A 24,349-nucleotide genomic window follows, 5' to 3' on the forward strand; every position below is an offset into this window, starting at 1 on the left:
TTGTCAGGGCTATGTTTTATTGTAGGGCTAGGCCTAGTGTTTAGTGTCAGGGCTAGGGCTACTCTTTAGTGTCAGGTCTAGGGTTTAGTGTCAGGACTAGGGCTAGGGTTTAGTGTCAGGGCTAGGGTTTAGTGTCAGGGCTAGGGCTGGTGTTCAAATTCAGGGCTATGGCTAGTGTTTAGTGTCAGAGCCAGGGTTTAGTGTCAGGGCTAGGGCTAGGGTTCAGTGTCAGGGCTAGGGCTAGGGTTTAGTGTCAGGGCTAGGGCTAGGGTTCAGTGTCAGGGCTAGGGCTAGGGTTTAGTGTCAGGGCTAGTGTAGGGTTTAGTGTCAGGGCTAGGGCTATAGTTTAGTGTCAGGGCTAGGGTTTAGTGTCAAGGCTTGGGCTAGGGTTTACTGTCAGGGCTAGAGCTCGGGTTTAGTGTCAGGGCTAGGATATAGTGTCAGGGCCAGGGCTAGTGTTTAGTGTCATGGCTAGGGTTTATTGTCAAGGCTTGGGGTAGGGTTTAGTGTCAGGGCTAGTGCTAAGTTTTAGTGTCAGGGCTAGGGTTTAGTGTCAGGGCTAGGGTTTATTGTTAGGGCTTGGTCTAGGTTTTAGTGTCAGGGCTAGGGTTAGGTTTTAGTGTCATGGCTAGGGTTAGGGTTAGGGTTAGGGGTTAGGGTTAGGGTTAGGTTTAGGGTTGGGTTAGGGTTAGGGTTAAGGTTAGGGTTTGGGCCATTAGGATTAGGGTTAGGGTTAGTGTTAGTGTTAGGGTTATGGTTAGGGTTAGGGTTAGTGATAGGGTTAGGTGTCAGGGTTAGCGTTAGTGTTAGCGTTAGGGTTAGGGGTTAGGGTTATGGTTAGGGTTAGGGTTAGGTATAGGTTTAGTGGTTAGGGTTATGGTTAGGGTTTAGTGTTAGGGCTAGGGCTAGGCTTTAGAGTCAGCGCTAGGGTTAGTTTTTAGTGTCAGGGCTAGGGTTAGGTTTAGGGTTATGGTTAGGGTTAGGGTTAGGGGTTAGGGTTAGGGTTATAGTTAGGGTTAGGGTTTAGGGTTAGGGTTAGTGTTAGTGTTTATTGTTAGGATTAGGGTTAGGGTTAGGGTTAGGGTTGGGTTAGGGTTAGGTTTAGGGTTAGGGTTAGGGCCATTAGGGTTAGGGTTTTGGGTCAGGTTTAGGGTTAGGGTTAGGTGTTATGGTTAGGTTTAGGGTTTGTGGTTAGGGTCAGGGTTAGGTTTATATTTAGGGTTAGGTGTTTGGGTTATGGTTAGGGTTATGGTTAGGGTTAGGGTTAGGACTAGTGTTTAGTGTCAGGGCTAGTGTTTACTGTCAGGGCTAGGGTTTAGTGTCAGGGCTAGGGTTTAGTGTCAGGGCTAGGGTTTATTGTCAGGGCTAGGGCTACTGTTTAGGGTCAAGGCTAGGGTTAGGGATTAGTGTCAGGGCTAGGGTACGGTTTAGTGTCAGGGCTAGGGTTAGGGTTTAGTGTAGGGCTAGGTTAGGTTGTAGTGTCAGTTCTAGTGTAGGGTTTAGTCTCAGGGCTAGGGCTAGGGTTTAGTGTCAAGGCGAGGTCTATCGTTTAGTGTCGGGGCTAAGGCTAGAGTTTAGTGTCAGGGTTAGTGTTTATTGTCAGGGCTATGTTTTATTGTAGGGCTAGGCCTAGTGTTTAGTGTCAGGGCTAGGGCTACTCTTTAGTGTCAGGTCTAGGGTTTAGTGTCAGGACTAGGGCTAGGGTTTAGTGTCAGGGCTAGGGTTTAGTGTCAGGGCTAGGGCTGGTGTTCAGATTCAGGGCTATGGCTAGTGTTTAGTGTCAGAGCTAGGGTTTAGTGTCAGGGCTAGGGCTAGGGTTCAGTGTCAGGGCTAGGGTTTAGTGTCAAGGCTTGGGCTAGGGTTTACTGTCAGGGCTAGAGCTCGGGTTTAGTGTCAGGGCTAGGATATAGTGTCAGGGCCAGGGCTAGTGTTTAGTGTCATGGCTAGGGTTTATTGTCAAGGCTTGGGGTAGGGTTTAGTGTCAGGGCTAGTGCTAAGTTTTAGTGTCAGAGCTAGGGTTTAGTGTCAGGGCTAGGGTTTATTGTTAGGGCTTGGTCTAGGTTTTAGTGTCAGGGCTAGGGTTAGGTTTTAGTGTCATGGCTAGGGTTAGGGTTAGGGTTAGGGGTTAGGGTTAGGGTTAGGGTTAGGGTTAAGGTTAGGGTTTGGGCCATTAGGATTAGGGTTAGGGTTAGTGTTAGTGTTAGGGTTATGGTTAGGGTTAGGGTTAGGGTTAGGACTAGTGTTTAGTGTCAGGGCTAGGGTTTAGTGTCTGGGCTAGGGTTTAGTGTCAGGGGTATGGTTTATTGTCAGGGTTAGGGCTAAGGTTTAGTGTCAGGTCTAGGGTGTAGTGTCAGGTCTAGGGCTAGGGTTTAGTCTCAGGGCTAGGGTTTAGTGTCATGGCTTGGTCTAGGGTTTAGTGTCAGGGCTAAGGCTAGGGTTTAGTGTCATGGCTAGGTTTTAGTGTTAGGGCTAGGGTTTATTGTAGGGCTAGGGCTAATATTTAGTGTAAGGGCTAGGGCAAATTTTTAGGGTCAAGGCTAGGCTTTAGTGTCAGGGCTAGGGCTTACTGTCAGGGCTAGGGCTAGGGCTTAGTGTCAGGGCTAGAGTAGGGTTTAGTTTCAGGGTTAGGGCTAGGGTTTCGTGTCAGGGCTGGGGTTTAGTGTGAGGGCTAGGTTTTAGTGTCAGGGCTAGGGCTAGGGCTTAGTGTCAGGGCTAGAGCTTGGGATATATTCTCAGGGCTAGGGTTAGTGTTTAGTGTCAGGGCTAGGGCTTAGACTCATGGTAAGGGCTAGTGTTTAGTGTCAGTGCGAGGGCTTAGTGTCAGGGCTAGAGCTTAGTGTCAGGGCTAGGGCTAGGGCTTATTGTCAGGGCTAGGGCTTAGTCTCAGGGCAGTAGCTATGATTTAGTGTCAGGGCTAGGGCTTAGTGTCAGGGCTGGGGCTTAGTGTCAGGGCTGGGGCTAGGACTTAGTGTCAGGTCTAGGACTAGGGCTAATTGTCACTGCTAGGTCTAGGTTTTAGTGTCAGGGCTAGGGCTAGGGCTTAGTTTCAGGGCTAGGTCTAGGGATTAGTTTCAGGGCTAGGGATAGGGCTTAGTGTCAGGTCTAGGGCTACGGCTTAGTGTCAGGGCTCGGGCCTAGTGTTAGGGCTCGGGCCTAGTGTCAGGGCTAGAGCCTAGTATCAGGGCTAGGTCCTAGTGTCATGGAAAGTTCTTAGTGTCAGGGCTAGTGTTTAGTGTCAGGGCTAGGGCTTAGTGTCAGGGCTCGGGCTTAGTATCAGGGCTAGGGCTAGGGCTTAGTGTCAGGGCTAGGGCTTAGTGTCAGGGCTGGGGCTAGGGTTTAGTGTCAGGGATAGGGATAATTGTCAGTGCTGAGGCTTAGTGTGAGGGCTGGGGCTAGGGCTTAGTGACAGTGCTAGGGATAGGGCTTAGTGTCAGGGCTAGGGCTAGGGTGTAGTGTCAGGGCTAGGGCTAGGGTGTAGTGTCAGGGCTAGGGCTAGGGCTAAATGTCAGAGCTAGGGCCTAGTGTCAGGGCTAGGGCTTAGTGTCAGGGCGAGGGCTAAGTGTCAGGGCTAGGGCTAGGGCTTAGTGTCAGGGCTAGGGCTTAGTGTCAGGGCTAGGGCTTAGTATCAGAGCTAGGGCTTAGTATCAGGGCTAGGCCTTAGTCTCAGAACTATGGCTTAGTTGAAGGGCTAGGGCTAGGGCTTAGTGTCAGGGCTAGGGCTTGGGCTTAGTGTCAGGGCTAGGGCTTAGTATCAGGGCTAGGGCTAGGGCTTAGTGTCAGGGCTAGGGCTTAGTCTCAGGGCTAGGCCTTAGTTTCAGAGCTGGGGCTTAGTCTAAGGGCTAGGGTACGGTTTAGTCTCAGGGCTAGGGCGAGTGCTTAGTGTCAGGGCTAGGGCTGGGGCTTACTGTCACGGCTAGGGCTTAGTCTCAGGGCTAGGGCTTAGTCTCAGGTCTAGGGCTTAGTCTCAGTGCAATGGCTAGGGTTTAGTGTCAGGGCAAGGGCTTAGTGTCAGGGCTATGGCTAGGGATTATTCTCAGGGCTAGGGCTAGTGCTTAGTGTCAGGGCTAGGGCTTAGACTCATGGTAAGGGCTAGGTTTTAGTGTCAGGGCAAGGGCTTAGAGTCAGGGCTAGAGCTTTGTGTCAGGGCTAGGGCTAGGGCTTAGTGTCAGGGCTAGAGCTTTGTGTCAGGGCTAGGGCTTAGTCTAAGGGCTAGGGCTAGGGCTTAGTGTCAGGGCGAGGGCTAAGTGTCAGGGCTAGGTCTAGGGCTTGCTGTCAGGGCTAAGGCTTAGTGTCAGGGCTAGGGCTTAGTCTCAGAGCTAGGGCTGAGTCTCAGGGCTAGGCCTTAGTCTCAGAGCTAGGGCTTAGTCTAAGGGCTAGGGCTAGGGCTTAGTGTCAGTGCTAGGGCTAGGGCTAGGGCTTAGTGTTAGGCCTAGGGCTAGGGCTTTTTGTCAGGGATAGGTCTAGGGCTTAGTGTCAGTGCTAGGGCTTAGTGTCAGGGCTGGGGCTAGGGTTTAGTGTAAGGGCTAGGGATTAGTGTCAGGGATAGGGCTAGTTTTTAGTGTCAGGGCTAGTGCTTAGTGTCAGGGCTAGGACTAGGGCTTAGTGTCAGGGCTAGGGATAGGGCTTAGTGTCAGGGCTAGGGCTAGGGTGTAGTTTTAGGGCTAGGGCTAGGGTGTAGTGTCAGGGCTAGGGATAGGGCTTAGTGTCAGGGCGAGGGCTTAGTGTCAGGGCTGGGGCTTAGTGTGAGGGCTGGGGCTAGGGCTTAGTGTCAGGGCTAGGACTAGGGCTAAGTGTCAGGGCTAGGGCTAGGGCTTAGTGTCAGGGCTGGGGCTAGGGCTTAGTGTCAGGGCTGGGGCTAGGGCTTAGTGTCAGGGCTAGGGCTTAGTGTCAGGGCTGGGTCTTAGTGTCAGGGCTGGGGCTAGGTCTTAGTGTCAGGGCTGGGACTAGGGCTAATTGTCACTGCTAGGTCTAGGTTTTAGTTTCAGGGCTAGGGCTAGGGCTTTTCTTCAGGGCTATGTCTAGGGATTAGTGTCAGGGCTAGGGCTAGGGCTAAGTGTCAGGTCTAGGGCTAGAGCTTCGTGTCAGGGCTCGGGCCTAGTGTCAGGGCTCGGGCCTAGTGTCAGGGCTAGAGCCTAGTGTCAGGGCTAGGTCCTAGTGTCATGGCAAGGCTTTAGTGTCAGGTGAGGGCTTAGTGTCTGGGCTAGGGCTTAGTGTCAGAGCTAGGGCGAGTGCCTAGTGTGAGGTCTAGGGCCTAGTGTCAGATCTAGGGCCTAGTGTCAGGGTTAGGGCTTAGTGTCAGGGCTAGGGCTTAGTGTCAGGGCTAGGGCTTAGTGTAAGGGCTAGGTCTAGGGCTTAGTGTCAGTGCTAGGGCTAGGGCTTAGTATCAGGTCTAGGGCTTAGTGTCAGGGCTAGGGCTTAGTCTCAGAGCTAGGGCTTAGTCTCAGGGCTAGGGCTAGGGCTTAGTGTCAGGGCTAGGGCTAGGGCTAGGGCTTAGTGTCAGGGCTAGGGCTTGGGCTTAGTGTCAGGGCTAGGGCTTAGTATCAGGGCTAGGGCTAGGGCTTAGTGTCAGGGCTAGGGCTAAGTGTCCGGGATAGGGCTAGGTCTTAGTGTCAGGGCTAGGGCTTAGTGTCAGGGCTGGGGCTTAGTGTGAGGGCTGGGACTTGGGTTTAGTGTCAGGGCTAGGGCTAGGGCTTAGTGTCAGTGATTGGGCTTAGTGTCAGGGCTAGGGCTTAGTGTCAGGGCTAGGGCTACTAGTTAGTGTCAGGGCTAGGGCTTAGTCTCAGGGCAACGGCTTAGTCTCAGGGCTAGGGCTTAGTCTCAGAGCTAGGGCTTAGTCTAAGGGCTAGGGCTTAGTTTCAGGGCTAGGGCTTAGTGTAAGGGCTAGGGCTAGGGCTTAGTGTCAGGGCTAGGGCTAGGGCTAGGGCTTAGTGTCAGGGCTAGGGCTAGGGCTTAGTGTCAGGGCTAGGGCTAGGGCTTAGTATCAGTGCTAGGGCTAGGGCTTAGTGTCAGGGCTAGGGCTTAGTGTCAGGGCTAGGGCATAGTGTCAGGGCTAGGGCTTAGTGTCAGGGCTGGGGCTAGGGCTTAGTGTGAGGGCTAGGACTAGGGCTAAGTGTCAGGGCTAGGTCTTAGTCTCAGGGCTAGGGCTTAGTCTCAGGGCTAGGGCTTGGTGTCAGGGCTGGGGCTTAATCTCAGGGCTAGGGCTTAGTGTCAGGGCTAGGGCTTAGTTTCAGGGCTAGGGCTTAGTCTCAGGGCTAGGGCTTAGTCTCAGGGCTAGGGCTAGGGCTTTGTCTCAGGGCTAGCGCTTAGTGTCAGGGCTCGGGATTGGGCTTTGTGTCAGGGCAAGGGCTAAGTGTCAGTGCTAGGGCTAGGGCTTATTGTCAGGTCTACGGCCTAGTGTCTTGGCAAGGGCTTAGTGTCAGGGCGAGGGCTAAGTGTCAGGCCTTGGGCTGGGGTTTAGTGTCAGGGCTAAGGCTAGGGTTTAGTGTCAGGGCTAGGGTTTAGTGTCAGGGCTAGGGTTTAGTGTGGGGCTAGAGTTTAGTGTCAGGGCTAGACTAGGGTTTAGAGTCAGGGCTAGGGTTTAGTGTCAGGTCTAGGGTTTAGTGTCAGGGCTAGGGCTAGGGTTTAGTGTCAGGGCTAGGGTAGGGTTTAGTGTCAGGGCTAGAGTTAGGGTTTAGTGTCATGGCTAGGGCTAGGGTTTAGTGTCAGGGCTACGGTTATGTTTTATTGTCAGGGCTAGGGTTATTGTCAGGGCTAGGGTAGGGTTTAGTATCAGGGCTAGGGTTTAGTGTCAGGGCTAGGGTTTAGTGTTAGGTCTAGGGCTAGGGCTTGCTGTCAGGGCTAGGGCTTAGTGTCAGGGCTAGGGCTTAGTCTCAGAGCTAGGGCTGAGTCTCAGGGCTAGGCCTTAGTCTCAGAGCTAGGGCTTAGTCTAAGGGCTAGGGATAGGGCTTAGTGTCAGGGCTAGGGCTAGGGCTAGGGCTTAGTGTCAGGGCTAGGGCTTGGGCTTAGTGTCAGGGCTAGGGCTTAGTATCAGGGCTAGGGCTAGGGCTTAGTGTCAGGGCTAGGGTTTAGTGTCAGGGCTAGGGCTAGGGTTTAGTGTCAGGGGTAGGGCTAGGGCTTAGTGTCAGAGATAGGGCTTAGTGTCAGGGCTAGGGCTTAGTGTCAGGGCTAGGGCTACTAGTTAGTGTCAGGCATAGGGCTTAGTCTCAGTGCAAGGGCTTAGTCTTAGGAACAGGGCAGGTTGGATGGGGTCTGTGTGCACGGAGCATGAGGTGACATGGGCAAAGAGAAGCAGCTTTAGGGACAGCTCCAGGCAGCAGAGACATTGTCAGGGATGGAGAAGGAGCTGCTACCAGGAATGTCATGGCAGTTGGTACCACCCTGACATCCCCAGCAGTCCAAACACTTTCCTACAGAAACCCCCTGGTTTCTGCCACCCAGCACAGACTCTGCACCCAGAAGTCCAGGGTTTCAGGCTAAGACTTCTCCTTGGCAGCCCAACCAATATTGAGGAAATATCCCTGAGTGCCAGTCTGTCCATCCCTGTCCTTTCAGACTTGGCTGGAGAATTTCTCCCTGTTTCCCGTCCTGTCCTTGCTGCCTTTGTCCCCCCGTTAGCTGGGGTTCTGGGCATGTCAATTGGTGGGGCTGGCAGTGAGGTAACCCTCACTTCAGGACCCCCATCTATAGGACTGAGGACTGGATTCCTCAGCTGTCTGTGAGGTGCAGTTTCTTCTGTGGGGAACACTGGGGGATGATCTCAGAGCGTCCAGCACAGGGCAACTGAGATCAGGGCTGATGGAAAGAGCAGCTCTCGCCACTCTGCACTTAGCAGGGGGGTTTCACTGGCACTGCAGCAGCAATGTCAGGGAGTCCTGAGAGAAGAAACACTCCTCAGGTACAGTCAGGAGAAAAACAAAGCTCCAAATCTCTGCTCTGACCTCAGGTGAAACTGGAGTGACAGTTCTGAAAAGCTCCTTCCTATCCACAGGGTATTTAGTCTGAGATCACACCATCCTTCTATTTACTGACTGCTGCCAGGCAGGACTGAGTTCTAGAGAGCCCACAGCTGACCCTGCTCCTAGCAGTGGCAGGCTCAAACCAGCACAAAGCAGAACTTCCAAAAGGGACCTGACAAAAGTCCTCCTGAATACAGAGTCAATTTGAGGGTAGTCCCTAAGAATTGGAAGAGTTTTTCCTCAAAGAAGAGTGCCCTAACTTCTCACTGTGCCTTTTCCTCCTCTGACAGATCTCCACACTTGACGTCAGCAGATGTCCAACAGCAGCTCCATCAGCCAGTTCCTCCTCCTGCCCTTTGCAGACACACGGGAGATGCAGCTCCTGCACTTCTGGCTCTTCCTGGGCATCTACCTGGCTGCTCTGATGGGCAATGGCCTCATCATCATCACCATAGCCCGTGACCACCACCTCCACACCCCCATGTACTTCTTCCTCCTCAACCTCTCTGTTACTGACCTTGGCTGCATCTCCACCACTGTTCCCAAATCCATGGCCAATTCCTTGTGGGACACCAGGGCCATTTCCTACACAGGATGTGTCGCTCAACTCTTTTTCTTTACATTTTTGATCTCCACAGAGTACTTTCTTCTCACTGTCATGGCCTATGACCGCTACGTTGCCATCTGTCACCCCCTGCACTATGGGACCATCCTGGGTAGCAGAGCTTGTGTCCACATGGCAGCAGCCGCCTGGGCCAGTGGGTTTCTCAATGCTGTGCTGCACACAGCCAATACATTTTCACTCCCCCTCTGCCATGGCAATGCTGTTGACCAGTTCTTCTGTGAAATCCCCCAGATCCTCAAGCTCTCCTGCTTAGATGCCTACCTCAGGGAAATTGGAGTAATTGTGATCACTGCCTGTTTATCTTTTGGCTGTTTTGTGTTCTTTGTGGTGTCCTATGTGCAGATCTTCAGGGCTGTGCTGAGGATCCCCTCGCAGCAGGGACGGCACAAAGACTTTTCCAAGTGCCTCCCTCACCTGGCCGTGGTCTCCCTCTTTATCAGCACTCCCATGTTTGCCTACCTGAAACCCCCCTCCATCTTCTTCATATTTCTAGATGTAGTAGTGTCATTTCTTTACTCGGTGTTTCCACCAGCAGTGAATCCCGTCATCTACAGCATGAGGAACCAGGAGTTACAGCATGGTGTTTGGAAACTGATGACTGGAGGTTTCTAAGCAGCAATAAGCTGCTCATCTTGTTCTGCATATGGGTAGCCATGTACTTCACGTTATGACCAGTGTGTATTTAGTATGTTGTTTAGTTTTTTGTTTTGTCTCGTTTATTTAAACCATAATAACATGGTCCCTGTTCATCCCATGGTCCACCCTAATGCCGTATATCCCGGTCTTGTGTGACCCAGACACCATGTAATGCTGAGCTGTGCTCTCTTTGCATCATGTCTGCCTGCAAATGTTCTGCATCTCATCTGCAATGGCAATGCTTTCTCATTGTGACAGAAAGGGAATTTTCCTGAAGTGTTCCCATGTTTGCAGAAGAAATACTCACCTTCCCCTGTACCTGCAGACTGGCTGGACGTGTGGACTTCGCTTTGATCACTGGTCTCCCTTTTCTTTTGCTCTCTTAATCATTCAGATGCCGCTCAGCTCTCTGATTTCTGCTTTGAGTTTCAGAGAGTCGGAAAACGTCCCATCTTTCAGAATTCTAATGAACTGTTCTGTCAGGAGTTCAATGTTTTAAGTGACCTTTCCTTTTATCTGATTAAAACCGTTCTGGGAGAGAATCTCCTGTGAAAGCTGACCCCCTTCACACAATGCTTGGCTGTAGCAGGCAGCTGAGGAGAGAGATTTCATGGTTATTAAACTGTGTCATGTTTAACTGCTGTTTGTTGTCAGAGAAATCTGTCCGTGCCTGTGAGCACAGATGATGCCAGGAAAAGTGTTGGGAGTCCCAGGAGGCCATAAGGGAAAAAGGTCCTCCATGGGAAATCCCTTTGAAATCTTCATTACCAAGGACCTAACTAAAATCCAAGTAGCTGTAAAAGCCCTGAGTTTTGTAATGAAAATGACTTGAAGAACCATGCTTGTAAGCGCTTTCTGGATGTTAAGGAGCCTCATGGTGCCTTTTCTTCTGAGTCCACAGACCTCAGCTACCAAGAGGATAGTGAAGAATAATCTTCAAGATGTTAAGTCAGGACTAATGCCCAAAGCACCTTGGAGCATTAACAGGCTCCTGGGAGCCATCACTGACAAAGTCTCTCCATGGGCTTGTTAGAGCAGACAAATGTAGACAAACACAGGCAAAGCACAGGCACCTCTGATGCTGAGGACACCCTGGCTTGGTCTGATGAAGCAGAAATGCCAAGCACTGACCCCCAGTCTCTGGGCAGGGAGATCCCGACCCTCACCTGTGTCTCAGGGTTCTTCCCTGGGATTTCGGGAGTGTGATGCCAAGGGAAGGACAGGGGCAGGACACATGGTGTCCTTCCCTGGGGCAGATGCAAGGAGGCAACAATGGTCCATGACTGTGATTACGGTGTGTGTCTTCTGAGGCCTCTGTGGCAGGGTCGTCATCCATTGCCAAGGGGGCAAAGACCTTGTTTTATCAGGTCCTTTTAGTGTGACAGGCAGCCTTGGCCATCTGCACCACGGCCCACCCCACACTGGCCCGTGCTTCCACCTGTTTTCCTGCTGGCTGCAGGCACCCAATACCCATTCCCCACCTTGATATCACCCCAAACTGACCCAATCCTGTAACACTGCCTGGGGTTATTGTGACCAAATAACAGAACACAGCACTTGTCCCTGTTGAACCCCATAAAGTTGTATTCTGCCCATTAATCCAGTCTGCGCAGGTCCCACTGCAGAGCCTTCCTGCCTTCCAGCAGATTGACACTCCCACACAATTTGGTTTCATCTGCCAACTTATGGAGGGTGCACTCTATCCCCTCACCCAGCTCATTAATAAAGATGTTAAAGAGGACTGGCCCCAGCAGTGAGTCCTGGGAAACACCACTTGTGATCTGCTACCAGTTTTATTTAACTCCCTTCACCACAAATCTTTGGGCCCAGCGGAGAGTATACCCATTTAATCCATGAGCAGCTAGTTTCACCAGCAGGATGCTGTGGGAGACAGTGCTGAAGGCTTCACTGAAGTTCAGGTAGACCACCCATCTTTACTCTCATGGGAGAACTGGTCTTGCTACAAAACAACTGGTCTTACTACTAAAGACTGAGGCAAGAAATGCATTAAGTACATCAGCCTTTTCTTCATCTGCCTTCACAATGCCTCCCCCCTCATCCAATAAAGATGGGAGATTCTCCTTGACCCTCCTTTTGGTATTAATCCCATAAATGCATTAATAACAAAAGGAGAACCAGGGAGAATCTCACACCTTTACTGTAGGTCGGAAGAAGAGTTGCGAGAGCTAAAAATACTTCCTGGTCAGAAACCTCCTCAGGTAACCCACTAGCAGCCCCAGTAACCTTGGGGGTCGGGTCTTTCCTAGCAAAAAGAATGGTCCTAAGAGTGTCTGATGACATTTTGTGGCTCTTCTTGCATCCTCCATCGAAAATTCTAAACGTACAGCAATAGCTCCCAAATAAATCTATGAAGGCTGAATGATGTTCCTGGCCTGAAACCTCCCCAGGTAGCCCATAAACAGCCCTGGTAACTTTAGGGTGAAGGCATTTCCAGCCAAGGGAATGGTCTTATAATACCAGACATAATTATAGGGCTCTACCAGTGTCCAACTCGAAAATGCTGAATGTCCAGCAATAGCTCCCAAATAAAAGGTGCAGGGCGTGACAGATGTTTCTGGCATGAAACCTCTGCAGATAGCACACAAGCAGCAGTAGTAACCTTGGGGCTCAAGGCTTTTCCAGCGATGGGTCTAGTCCTAACATTGCCTGACTTCATTTTTGATGTCTACAAAAGTCCACATTTGAAACTGACAGACATCCAGTAATAGCTCCCAATCAGATGGTGTCAGGGCTGAAATAGGGTTGTGCCTGAAATCAACCCAGGTAGGCCGCTAGCAACCCCATTAACAAGGGAGCTCAGGGCTTTCACACTCAAGGGTATCATCCTAACAGGGTCTGCCTTCATTTTTGGACTCTATCTGCATCCACCTTCAAATATGCTAAGCATTCATCAATGGCGCCAAAACAAAAGGTGCAAGGGCTGAAAGATGTTCCTGACATGAAACCTCCTCAGGGATCAGACAAGAAGCACAAGGAAGCTTGGGGCTCAAGTCATTCCTTGCCAGGGCAATGGTCCTAACATTGCCTGAAGTCGTTGTCAGGCTCTACCAGTGTCCATCTTCAAAACTTTAACCATCCAGCAACAGCTCCCAAATAAAAGTGTGAGAGCTTAAAGATCTAATTGCCCTGAAACCTCCTCAGGGAGTGGACAAGCAGCCCCAGTAACCTTTAGGATCATGGCATTGCTAGCCAAGGGAACGCTCATGACAGTGCTTGAGGTCTTTTTCAGACTCCACCAGCGTCCACATTTGAAACTTCCTAATGTCCAACAATAGCTCCCAACCAAAAGGGGCAAGGGACTAGAGAGTTCCTAGCCTTAAACCTCCCTAGGTAATCCACTAGCAGCATGAATAACCTTAATGCTCAGCACATTCCTAGCCAAGGGAACAACCTTAATAGTGCCAGATGTTATTGCACGGGTCTACAGTCCTCCACCTTCCAAACTGCTAAATAGCACTAATAGTCCCCCCCAAAAAATGGTACAAGGCATGAAAGAAGTTCTTGGCCTGAAACCTCCCCATGTAGGCTACAAACAGGACCATTAACCTTGGGGCTCAGGGCTTTCATAGCCAAGGGAACGATCATAACAGTGCCTGATATCATTTTCGGGCTCTACCAGTGTATAATTTCAAAAGTGATAAATACCCAGCAGTAGCTCCCAAACTAGAGGTGGAAAGGCCCAAAATCTTCCAAAGCACACTAAATTTGGAGCTCAGGGAGTTCCTTTTAAGGGAATGCTCTTAACAGTGCCTGACATCACTTTCTGGCTCTACTGGCATTTACCTTCAACCCTGCTAAATGTACGGGAATGACTGCCAAACAAAAGGTGCAAGGGCCTAATGATATTCCTGGCCTGAAACCTCCCCAGGTAGCCCACGAGAAGTCACAGTAACCTTGGAGCTCAGGACTGTCCTTGTAAGGGAATGGTTCTAACACTGCCTAACATAATTTTCTAGCTCTAACGGCATCCACCTTTTAACATGCTAATCGTCCAGCAGTATCTTCCAAACAAAAGAAGTGAGGGCTGAAAGATGTTCCTTACCTAAAATTTTAGCAGGTAGCTCACTAGCAGCCTCCATAACCCTGGGGCTCAAGGATTTCAAGGTGAAGAGAACAGTACTAACAGTGCCTGAGGTCATGTTCAGGTTCGACCAGCGTCCAACTTTGAAACTTCTAAACATCCAGCAATAGCTCCCAAACAAAAGAGGCAAAGGCTTAGAGAGGTTCATGGTCTGAAACCTCCCTGGGTGATCCGCTATCAGAGCCCTAATTCTCAGCATTTTCCTAGCCAAGGGAACAACCCTAATATTGCCTGATGTCATTGCATGGCTTTAGAGTCCTCCATATTTTAAACTGCTACAGTGCCATAACAGTTCCAAAACTAAATGTTTTGGTGTCCTATGTGCAGATCTTCAGGGCTGTTCTGATGATCCCCTTGGAGCAGGGACAGCACAAAGCCCTTTCCACGTGCCTCCCTCACTTGGATGTGGTCTCCCTGTTCCTCAGCATTGGTGTGTTTGCCTACCTGAAGCCCCCCTCCATCTCCTCGATATTTGAGGACATGATAGTAGCATTTCTTTACTCAGTGTTTCCACCAGCAGTGAACCCCCTCATCTACAGCATGAGGAACCAGAAGCTAAAGGATACCATGTGGAAACTGAGGACTGGATGTTTCTAAGCAGCAATTAACTGTTCATCTTCTGCATATCACCTTCCCCTGTACCTCCATTACTGCTCATCTGTCTGTTTCATCTTCCTCATCATTCAGGTGTTTCCACTTCTCCTGATGATACGGCCATGTTTAAGACATCTTTTCAGAAGACTGGCTCAATGTATTCACTTCACTTTGATCACAGGTGTCCAGCCCCACTTGCTCTTTAGTCCTACAGATGCTGCTCAGGTCTCCTGTGTCTGCTTTGAGCTTTGGAGGGTTAGAAATCGTCCCATCTTTCCGAAGTCTAACGAAGTCTTCTGGCACAAGTTCAATGTGTTGATAAGTGACCTTTCTATGTATCTAATTAAAACTGTTCTGGGACAGAATCTCCTCTGAAAGCTGACCCCCTTCACACGCTGCTTGGCCATAGCAGGCAGCTGAGGAGAGAGATTTCATGGTTATTAAACTGCATCATGTGTAACTGTTGTTTGTTGTCAGAGAAATCTGTCCATGCCTGTGAGCACAGATGATGTGAGGAAAAGGAGTTGCAAGTCCCAAGAGGCCAGTGAGGGAACTGCTGGGATTGGGGAATGATACATGGGACCATATAGAAATAGGGACAATAAGTTAATCACAACTATATATGTGTATTCAAAGAATATAGTCATAGAACTGAGTCACATAGTTTGAAGCAAACAACGAATGGAGGAGGAAGTCTGTTTTTCTTTCCCTGACAAAGGGCTTACTTGTGAGGAGTAAGAAACTGTCTCACATTATCTCGAGGGAGCGATTATAAGGAGCAAGAATTTGAAAACAAGATGAGATCCATCACAAATACGTCAATAAACGTCCTTGCTAAAGGAAAACAGATGTTTAGCAAGGACATGAATTAGCTCAGACTGATAAGCTTGCAGGATCATCGTATTTTAGACAAAGGGTGAAAAAGTACACCATGAGGAAGACCTACGGCCTTCCTCCCAAGGACCCCCACTCATGTTCTGAAGACCCTTTCCCACAATTTTTGGAAGAATCAGCGCAAGCATGAGGGACTGATAGGCTAATTAGCATATTAAGCAGGAGTAGGCTGGTTTAGGAAATGAATATGTGTAGGCATCAATTGAATATTCATTGTTTCATTGTATAAATATGGGATGGTTTTGCTACTTCAGGTGTGCATGCTTGTGGTGGAGCGATCCCCCTGCATCTGCGCGCAATAAAACATCCCTACTTTGTAACTTTGCAGTTGTAGAGTCTATTTCTGTATGTCAGACCACACACAAAAGTGTGTGGTGTGTGGTACTATGAGCTATTTGCCAAAGTATGGCACCCGGTGATGACAGAAGCTTCCTTCTGGCATCCCCAAACCTGCTCCTCTGTGCTTCTTGTCCAGGGACACATGAAAAATGCTCCCTTGAAAGTGCTGCCCTGGGCCTGTATTGCCCATGGGCAGAGGGGAAAAGCAGCAGCTCCTTCCTGATGGTGCAGCAAGTCCAGAGCCCTTCCAGGCTCTTCCAGGCTGTTTCACACAAGCAAGAACTCCTGGGGAAATGGAGCCAAGGGAAGAGCAGAGCTCATTCCCACTATGAACCTGCCATGGGCAAGAGAGCCTGAGAGAGGCAGGGCCTGAGTGGCACCTTGAAGGTGCCAGAGCAGCAGACAAGAACCAAGCCAAAAGGGTCCAGAGGAGCCCTGAGTAGAGGCTGTGCTCAGTGCTACAGAGGACAAGAAGACAGCCTCCCTTGGAGCTGGATCTGGCAGTCTAGAGAGCCTCCTCCGCCCAGATGCGGGGCATCCCTTCGGTGAAGATCTTCTATGTCGGCCAATCCAATGGACCACCCTGGTGCAAGCTATCTAGTACCTGAGACAATTAACTGTGCAAGAAGGTGCTTTGTAACGATCCTGACAAAGCACAGTTACCCACCCATCCTGATGAAGTCCAATGGACCCAAGCCATGTGGTGTAAGGTTCTACACAGTGCACCATCTTTGCACGCCAAGTCAATGGCTATAATAGACTGGAAAATGAAGCAGCACCAGCACTGAATGAACTGCCAGTCGGACTCCAACAACATGAGAACCATCTTGCTTCTTCCCTCTCCTCACCAGTGGAGAAACTGGTCCAGCAACTCAGAAGACAACCTGTCCTACTCCTCACCTGTACAGAGCAGTAACCCAGCTACAAGGAGAAAGCATCCCTCTGCTTGAGAGAGAGACTATAGAGGGTACACGCCACAACTCATGCAGGGCTTTTGCCCATGTGACATGTCCCAGCATTAGAGTAGCCAGGAAATGATGTGCTCACCCAGAAGGTGGCTGAAATATTTTCTCATGTCTCTCAGCTCACTCAAGGACAGGGATTTGGTGATGACCTCCAGTACTGCCTCGTCTTCAGGTTCTCACAATGATCCGGTTCATCATCGTCTTTCATCCATCAGATGGGGGATGGAGGAGCTGCAGTCTCTGAGTTCTGAGTAGCTATAGTGCATGTTCTGAGGGTTCTTTCTGGCTCAACTACAGTGTGTGTTGCAGGGGTTAGAGTAGCTACAGTGTCTATTGCAGGGGTTAGAGTAGCTACAGTGCCTATGGATATCTTTTTCTTGTCTAGATATTTGCTCATACTCTCCCATATGCCATGCGATCCCTGACCCTTCAGCCCCAGGGAAGATTTCTTGGCAATATTCTTGAAACCTTTTTTGAAACATGAAGACTTGAAAGACATTCTGGAGAACGAGCAAGAGGCACATACTGGTCTGAACATCCCAGGGGTAGTAAAATTTCTCAAAGGCTATTGTAACAAGCCTGAAGGAAAAGGGGAAGGGAAAAGCATCCCTCCCTGTCTTCCCCATAAGTTGAGTGCAGTTATTAAACAATGCTGAGATATGTTGCCCAATATATGGACGTCTCATACAAATGTCATCTGAGGCTCATGATCACAGATGATATCTTGTCATAAATCCATACCACACAGTATCGTGGTGGAGGGGTCATGGACAGACAGATGGGCAGAGCCAGGGGGCGGGGTGGTGCGGAGGGGGCACTGATGTCATGTGAGGTGGAAAACAGCCTGGATGAACTATGCTCACCTGTGCTGGCTGCTTGGGGAAGTTAACTCTGTCTTGGGTGGAACCAGGAGAACAATGTCCTTGGATATATGGTTTAATCTACAGGTTGTTCTATGTGGATTGGGTGTTAGAATTCATTCTCATGAGTTCCTCACAACTTAGGATATTCTATGATTCTATGATGCTTTGATAATATCTGGGGTATAGCCACAACAGCAATCCCTCCAAAAAAGCCTGAGCCTGACTCTCCCTTCCCACATGGGCAAAGGCTAGCAGTAGAGGTTTTTGCAACCCAGTGAGTCAAAGGCACATGGGAACTTTGCAGCAGGAAATTAGGACAGGAAGAGATTTTTTTTTTTCTCATTCTTTGCAAGGAAGAAATAACTAAAAGTGCCTGACTGATCCTAGTCATGGCTTAGGAAAAACCCTTGAGTCTTGAATTCAGCCCACATCTAGTACTGAGAACTGCCAGTGGTATTTGTGGTGTGCCTAAGAGAAATAGATGAGCTCTTAATTATGTCCATTGAAACCAATTAACAGTGCCTGTCATTGGTGTGGACACAGGAGTCCTTGGGTGAATTAATGAATTCTCCATAAGAGCTGGTAGCTGCAAAGGGCTGAAAGCCTGCTACACACCTGACTATCCTTCTGGCCAGTGCAGGTATGGTTTCTGGCTCATTTTGCCACGGGCTCTACAGATTTCCTTTCTGGTTTCTGATTTTCCCGTACTGGGGACAGCAGGGGAGGGGAGGGAGAGGTCCTGTAGTAGGACTTTACACTCAGCCCTGCCATCCTGGCATGCATTAACCCTTGCAGAAGGACAAAGCTCTGAGTCTCATTCATAGGAGACCTGTTTTGCATCACTGCCCTCTAGGTCAGGAAGGAAACATGCCATCTCTGTCCACCCCTCTCTTGGTAAAAATGGTTCCTTTGTTCCTGGGGAGAGCCAAGACTTTTCCCCAGGTACCTCCTCTTGGAAACTAATGCAGCACCAGCAGCTGTTCACACATTCTCCCCTTGCTGGAATAACCCCCCAACCAGGGTTTGCCTTGGGTTTGCAGTGGGTTTTAACTGTGCTGCTCAAACCCTATTTGACCTGATTTTCTACTCAATCCACTCAGCACAGCATTGCTGGCAGGTCCAGTGCTTCAGCCTATACAGCTGTGCACACTGAGAGCTAACACACCCCTTGTACAAGTGAAAGGCTCTGCAATGGTCTTTCCTCTCTTGCAGGTCACAGGAGGTTTTTCAGCTGCTTTCCCAAGATCACAGTTTACAAGAAATTCTTTGCAGACCCTCCTCCACGCCTCTCTCTCCAGGCTGCAACTTTCCTGCCCTCACAGTGAGTGCCTGCAGTGCACATAGGTAGGGGATGCCACCTTCTCCACTGTGAAAATGAGAAATGGGACTTTCCCAAAGAGGACAGTGCTTTCTAGGTGAGCTCCAGTCACTGTGCTGCTTCCCAGATCACATGAGAGACGGAGCCGCACGTCCTCGCGCCACTCGTGAGCTGTCAGGAGCTGCCACAAGGCCAGGAGCTTGCCCACAGCACCCACCAGCATTTTCATGTCCCAAGCCAATGCACAACACAACCATTGTCCCAGAAGGACAACCAGCACTGCAGGCACAGAGGCCAGGAAAGTGTTTGTGTGAGGGGTGCTCAAGCACATTCTCTTTGTCACAGCAGCAGGCCACCCTGTACTTGCTGTGGGCTGGGTGCTGTTTTCCTTACTGCCCAACATCCAGAGAAAACCTTTTATTTCCATGGGGAACACAAACCAAACCTTGGCCACAGACTTCATCTTCCTGGGTTTCTCCAGCCTTGCAGAACTGCAGAAGCTGCTTCTTGTAGTGTTTTTGCTGCTGTACCTGGTCATTTTGAGCATGAATACCGCTATAATGGTTATCATATGGGTCGATCGCAGCCTTCACACACCCATGTACTTTTTCCTTTGCACCATGTCGTTTTCTGAGACTTGCTACACCTTTGTAATTGTCCCCAAGATGCTGGTAGACTTGACAGCAGAGAGAAAAAGCATTTCCTTCCTGGGCTGTGCTGTACAAATGTACTTCTTCCTTTTCTTGGGGTGCTCCCACTCTTTCCTCCTGGCAGCCATGGGCTATGACCGCTGTGTTGCTATCTGCCACCCCCTGCACTACAACAGCACTGTGACCTTAAGAGTGTGTGCTCAGCTGGTGGTTGCTTCTGCTCTGTGTGGATGGCTTGTTGCCCAGGTGGTTACCCCCTTGATATTTTGCTTGCCCTTCCAGGCATCCAGGAAACTCAACCATTTCTTCTGTGACATCTCCCCTGTCCTCCGAGTGGCCTCTACTCACACGAGCCTCAGTGAGACAATTATCTTTATTCTGGGTATCTCTGTCCTTACGATCCCACTGATGTTGATCCTCATCTCATATCTCTTCATTGCCCTGGCCATCTTGCAGATCCCTTCAGCCCTAGGGAGGCACAAAGCATTCTCCACCTGCAGCACTCACCTGATAGTAGTGGTTGTTCATTATGGCTGTGCCTCCTTCATCTACCTAAGACCCAACTCCAGCTACTCATCAGATCAGGATGCATTGATCTCAGTCACTTATACCTTCCTCACTCCTCTGCTCAATCCTATGATTTACAGCCTACGGAACAAGGACATCAAAGTGGCTCTTCAGGAAACATTCAGGAAAAGCACAGTGTCTCAGAAAGTTTTCCAGTGAAGAGGTTAAGATGAGCTACTCCCTGACAGTGTATTTCCAGCAAATATCTTCCTCTTCCAAATAAATATCTCCCCATTTTGTTATGTCTTCTTTTGTTCACAGAGAAGCTTTCAGGAATGACATGACAGCTCATCATGGCAAGTAAGAACCTGTCATTAATAACTAACTAATCTGAGTCATAGTGAGACTGGAAACATGAACTTCAGTAAAAGATTTTTTTTTTAAAATGTGGAAGCCCAAATTTGCATTCCAACTATAGTATTTTCTTAGGTACAGCTTTTTCATCCAGGCTATTTAATAAATAAATAAATAGCATAGCTGTTGAGAGAAGTTCACAGTGAAACCTGTCTTTTTAAGGAGATGGCAAACTCAGGACCATGCACATATTGTGCATCAAAATACCACTGAGGTCTGACACCTGCCCATCTGCACGATATTGTGGTACTGATCAACGAAGTCTGCAAGGCACCAGCCCACCTTTGCTATGGACTAAATTTATCCCCACAGCCATGAACCAAACCTCAGATGATATATTCGCTTGCTGACCTGTGTGAAGCTGACCACAAACCTAACGACCTCTTGCAAAGCGTGTGTGCACCAACTTCAGTGCAGGTGAGAATGTCTACTGAGATGGACCTATGGAGCAGCTCTTCTTAAAGAAATGAATGATTGAGATCTCTGTAGGTGCCTGCTTTTCCTCCATGTTAATGGTGTTTTCTCTAAATCAATGGAGCCAGGTGGGTAAGTGGTATTAGCAAAACTAGGAAGTTAAATATTTTCTGGAGGAAAACACCCAGTGGTAGTATTCTACAGAATTTTTATTCTACAGAATTTTTTAAACTGTGCTCCATCATCTTTCAGAACTTGAGTCATACACAGTGAAGTGTTTCCTTCCTTTTGCCCACAAGACTGTCCAAAATGTGTCTGCACAGTCCTGTGCTGAGCTGCCTCTTCCCAACCAGGGCAGTGGGCAGCACACACACAGTGTCCAGCCCTGAGCCTCCAATGGTGTCCCCAGCAGAGTTCTTGAGGACTAACAATAAAACCAGGCTCCCTTTTCTGGACAGAATTAAATGGTGGAAGGCAACAAATTAGAAAAGCTTAAAAGCACCTGAAACTTTATTTCTAGGGGGTTTTACCATATCAGATATACAATCATATGTCCTCCAAAATTTTGGTTGTCACCTTGTAATTTCTCTGGATTTAACATGGCAGAGTTTCCTCTCCACAGAACAAAGAGACTTCTGGGAATCACTATTTCCACACACCCACCCCCCACAGTGACATTCACATTTCTAATCATGTCTCTTCACTGTGAAAATCGTTATGGTTTTGCCCCAGCTGAGAGCTGAGCACCACGCAGCCACTTGTTCTTTGAAAGGCGAGGATGGGGGGTGTGCAAAAGTTGAGGGAGGCAGGGGGGAGAGGGAAGAGAAAGGGAACAAAACAAAACCAAGGAACCGAAATCTCACAGGTTGGGATAAGGAGAGTTTACTAGAATAGCAGAAAGATAGATGTAACAATAACAGGACTTTATAGCAAAATATCTGAAACTGGTGATGCACAGTGCAGTTTCTCACCGAACAGCTCAGGCCGTGCAGCTGAGAGCTGGCCCAAAAAAACCTGGAGCATCCCCAAAACTGCGCATCCTGGAGCTGCCTCCTCCTCCTCCCACCAGCCCCCCTTTTATGCTAAGCATGACATAACTGGCATGGAATACCCTCTTTGGCCAGTTCGGGTCACCTCTCCTGGCTGTGTCCCCTCCCTTCTCTTTAGTACAGAAATATGAACAACTGTATAGTCCTTGATTGCTTGAGAACAACTAGAAACATCAGGGTGCTATCAGCACTGCTCTCATCCTAACTCCCAAACAGGGCATTCCATCTACTATTAGAAAAGAAATTAACTCCATCCTAGCTGAAACCAAGACAAACATCAATGCTCTTTCCAAGAGACGGTGAGCGAATAAGCATTCTACCTGCAGAGTGAGAACCTGATGGATTGCAGGAAGAAAACTCTCTCCTTTCTGTTAATTGAGACTAAACTGGGCAAGTCCTTTCCTTCCTTTATGTCCTTTATTGATTCCTGGTGTGATGCTTACAAATGTTTTCATAACGTTCCCCAAAGAAGTATAATTTTACATGGACTGTTCACAGACCTTTTGTGGTTTGTGGCTAAACTGCAGGATTAAAATCCCACCAGGGAGTGGCAGTGCCAGCGAGGGACAGGACTGGGGCTGCCTGTGTCACCCTGTGGGGTCCTGTCTGGCGTGCCATCAGCATGGAGAAGAGTGAAGAAACTGCAGCTGGAAGGGTCCTCCTAAGCCTTCTTCAGAACATCAGCAGCTTCAAAGGCAGACCCAGGGCCTTTTGAGTATTGCTTTAGAGCAATAGCTGCAGGAAAAAGCTGTGAAAGGGTGCATGAGAGGCTTGGGTCCTCTTCACAATGAGTTTGGGAATGACAGCCTGACCCAGAAATCCTGTCTGAGCCAGGAAGTCTGTGAGGACTTGGCTATCTAGGCTTCCCTCTGCTTATGGCACTGCAACTTTGCTTGTGAAGGGCATGGAAGACACAGGCATGTGCTTCTCCCTGAAATCTGACATTGGAAATGCTCTTGGCTTGGCATTTTTAAGGTCACAAGTGGCAGAAGTGAAGTGGTGGTGGGGTGTCTTTAATTCTTCCTGAAGAAGCCCAAGCTTTCCATGGCAGCAAGGAGAGCAGGATGATGCCATGGCCATGTGAGAAAGCTGTGCTCTAGGACAGGCTTCCCAGCCTTTCAGCAGGGAATGATATTTCCATCTGCTGCACAGTCGCCAGCAGCTCCTGAGATGCCACTGCCATTGTCCTTGCTGTGTCCTGAAACAGACGGTTCTTTTACCAGGCCAATTCTCCTTCCTCAACTCCTGCAGAACCCAGGGGAGATCCTGAAAATTGCCTCCTTCTTCTACCTGATTAAAATCTCTGCCTTGGCACTTCAAAACCTCATTGGCCTCATCTCTATGTCTCTCCCCAAAGGCTGCCATCAAGTGCAGTCTGACTGCAGGTAAGGGTGGGCAAAAGTGGGGAAGAATTTCTTTTCAATGTGCAAGAGATAGACTGGGCAGGACAGAGGTCAGAGTTCCATGAAATCAGGAGCCACATTGGAAAGATATATAGGGGTTGGGCATTCAGCACACCTCAAATGACACCAGCATAGAGACAGGAAAACTAGGACCTGTATGAGTGTTTCTCACGGTGTTGGTCTCACCCACACCTCTCCTGGAATCTGGATAGACGGCCCTGGTGTGAACCAGACCTTACTGTGTTTGTACCTGGAGGCTCCTCCGCCCAGGTCCTACACTTAGTGCAGGGAGCCCCAGCTTCCCTGCTCATCTCCATCCTGCAGGTGCAGGGATGATTCACAGAGAAACATTGCCTGTGCTATAGGGCCTGGTGCTGCAATGATGAAGGCACCTTTCAAGAACCACCCAGTGAGATGGTCTTGCAGGTCCTAAGGACTTAGACCCAGCTAAGACAGCTTTTGAGAATCGGGGTTCCCAGTTCCCCTGGAAATGGTGAATGATCAGAAGGGATCTGTCTGGAACTGTGCTCTGTGGTTTTGGGGTGCTGTAGCCTGCTTGCTGAGCAGAGTGACACCACCAGCTCATGACCCTGTGGAGAAGTTTATTTAACTCTCAACATCTTGTTTATGTTGATATCTATCCTTTCCTATTCTTGTATGGATATTCCCAGTAGAGAAGACACCTCTCATTACAGGCAGCTTGGTTTTGGCATACTGTTGTGGTTTCATACCGGCTGAGAGCCGAGATCCACGCAGCTTCCTGCTCCTTAAAGGAAAAGAGCAGGGAAAAGGGGGGGGGCGAGAGGCAAGGGAAGGGAAAAGGAAGAGGAAGGGGCAAATAACCCCAAACCCAAGAAACTAAGAGGCACGTGGGTTGGGATAAGGATAGTTTACTAAGATAACAGAAAGATACAATATAACAATGCTAACAGGACTTCAGAGCAAAAATATATGAAGCTGTTGGTACACAATGCAGTTTCTCACCAAACCCACAGCTCAGGCCGTGCCACCCAGAGCAGTCCCGGAACCCGACCGTCCCCCAAGAACCGCGCGTCCCGGAGCCGCCCCTGATCCTCCTCCCATCAGCCCCCAATATCCTGGGCAGGATGTAATTGGCGTGGAATACTCACTTTGGTCAGTTGGGTCACCTGTCCTGGCTTCACCCCTCCTTTCTCATGAAGAGCTGAGAAAGTCCTTGACTGTCTGACAGTAACTACAAACATCAGGGTGTTATCAGCACTACTCCCATTTTAACTCTCAAACACAGCATTCCATCCGCTGCTACAAATGAAGTTAACTCTATCCTGACCAGAACCAGGACATTACCCACCCCTTATTCCATACCATTTACGACATGACCAGATCCAACCCTTTCTTTTGGGTACAACCAGTTTCTTGTTTCAGACACACATATATGCATGTACACATGTATACGCACACATGTGCATACAGGTATTATTCCCTTAGTCTGTGGACCATTCTCCTGAGTTTGTTGAGTGAATGAACATTTAGTCCATGATGATTTTCAGGCTTCATTCGTCATAACAGTCTCTCATGGTGTCAGTATGTGCCATTGGATCGTTGCATGCTGCATCTTGGGCTCTCGACCGATACACCTGAC

The 24,349-nt window shown here is 49.3% G+C and overlaps 1 protein-coding gene across 1 annotated transcript in view; it reads left to right on the forward strand.

The window, feature by feature from the left end:
• Positions 1-19,667, forward strand: part of LOC311194484 (olfactory receptor 10K2-like) — a gene marked incomplete at both ends in the record, with an annotated part of 28,629 nt that extends 8,962 nt beyond the window's left edge. The window contains 2 exons of the mRNA XM_084267590.1: positions 8,594-8,671; positions 18,637-19,667. Coding sequence (XP_084123716.1) covers positions 8,594-8,671; positions 18,637-19,667 — 1,109 coding nt within the window. The remainder of the gene's footprint in view (positions 1-8,593; positions 8,672-18,636) is intronic.
• Positions 19,668-24,349: the final 4,682 nt, after the last annotated feature.

The sequence above is a fragment of the Gallinula chloropus genome (genome assembly GCF_964237585.1).
Source record: "Gallinula chloropus genome assembly, chromosome: 8".
NCBI lineage: Eukaryota > Metazoa > Chordata > Aves > Gruiformes > Rallidae > Gallinula > Gallinula chloropus.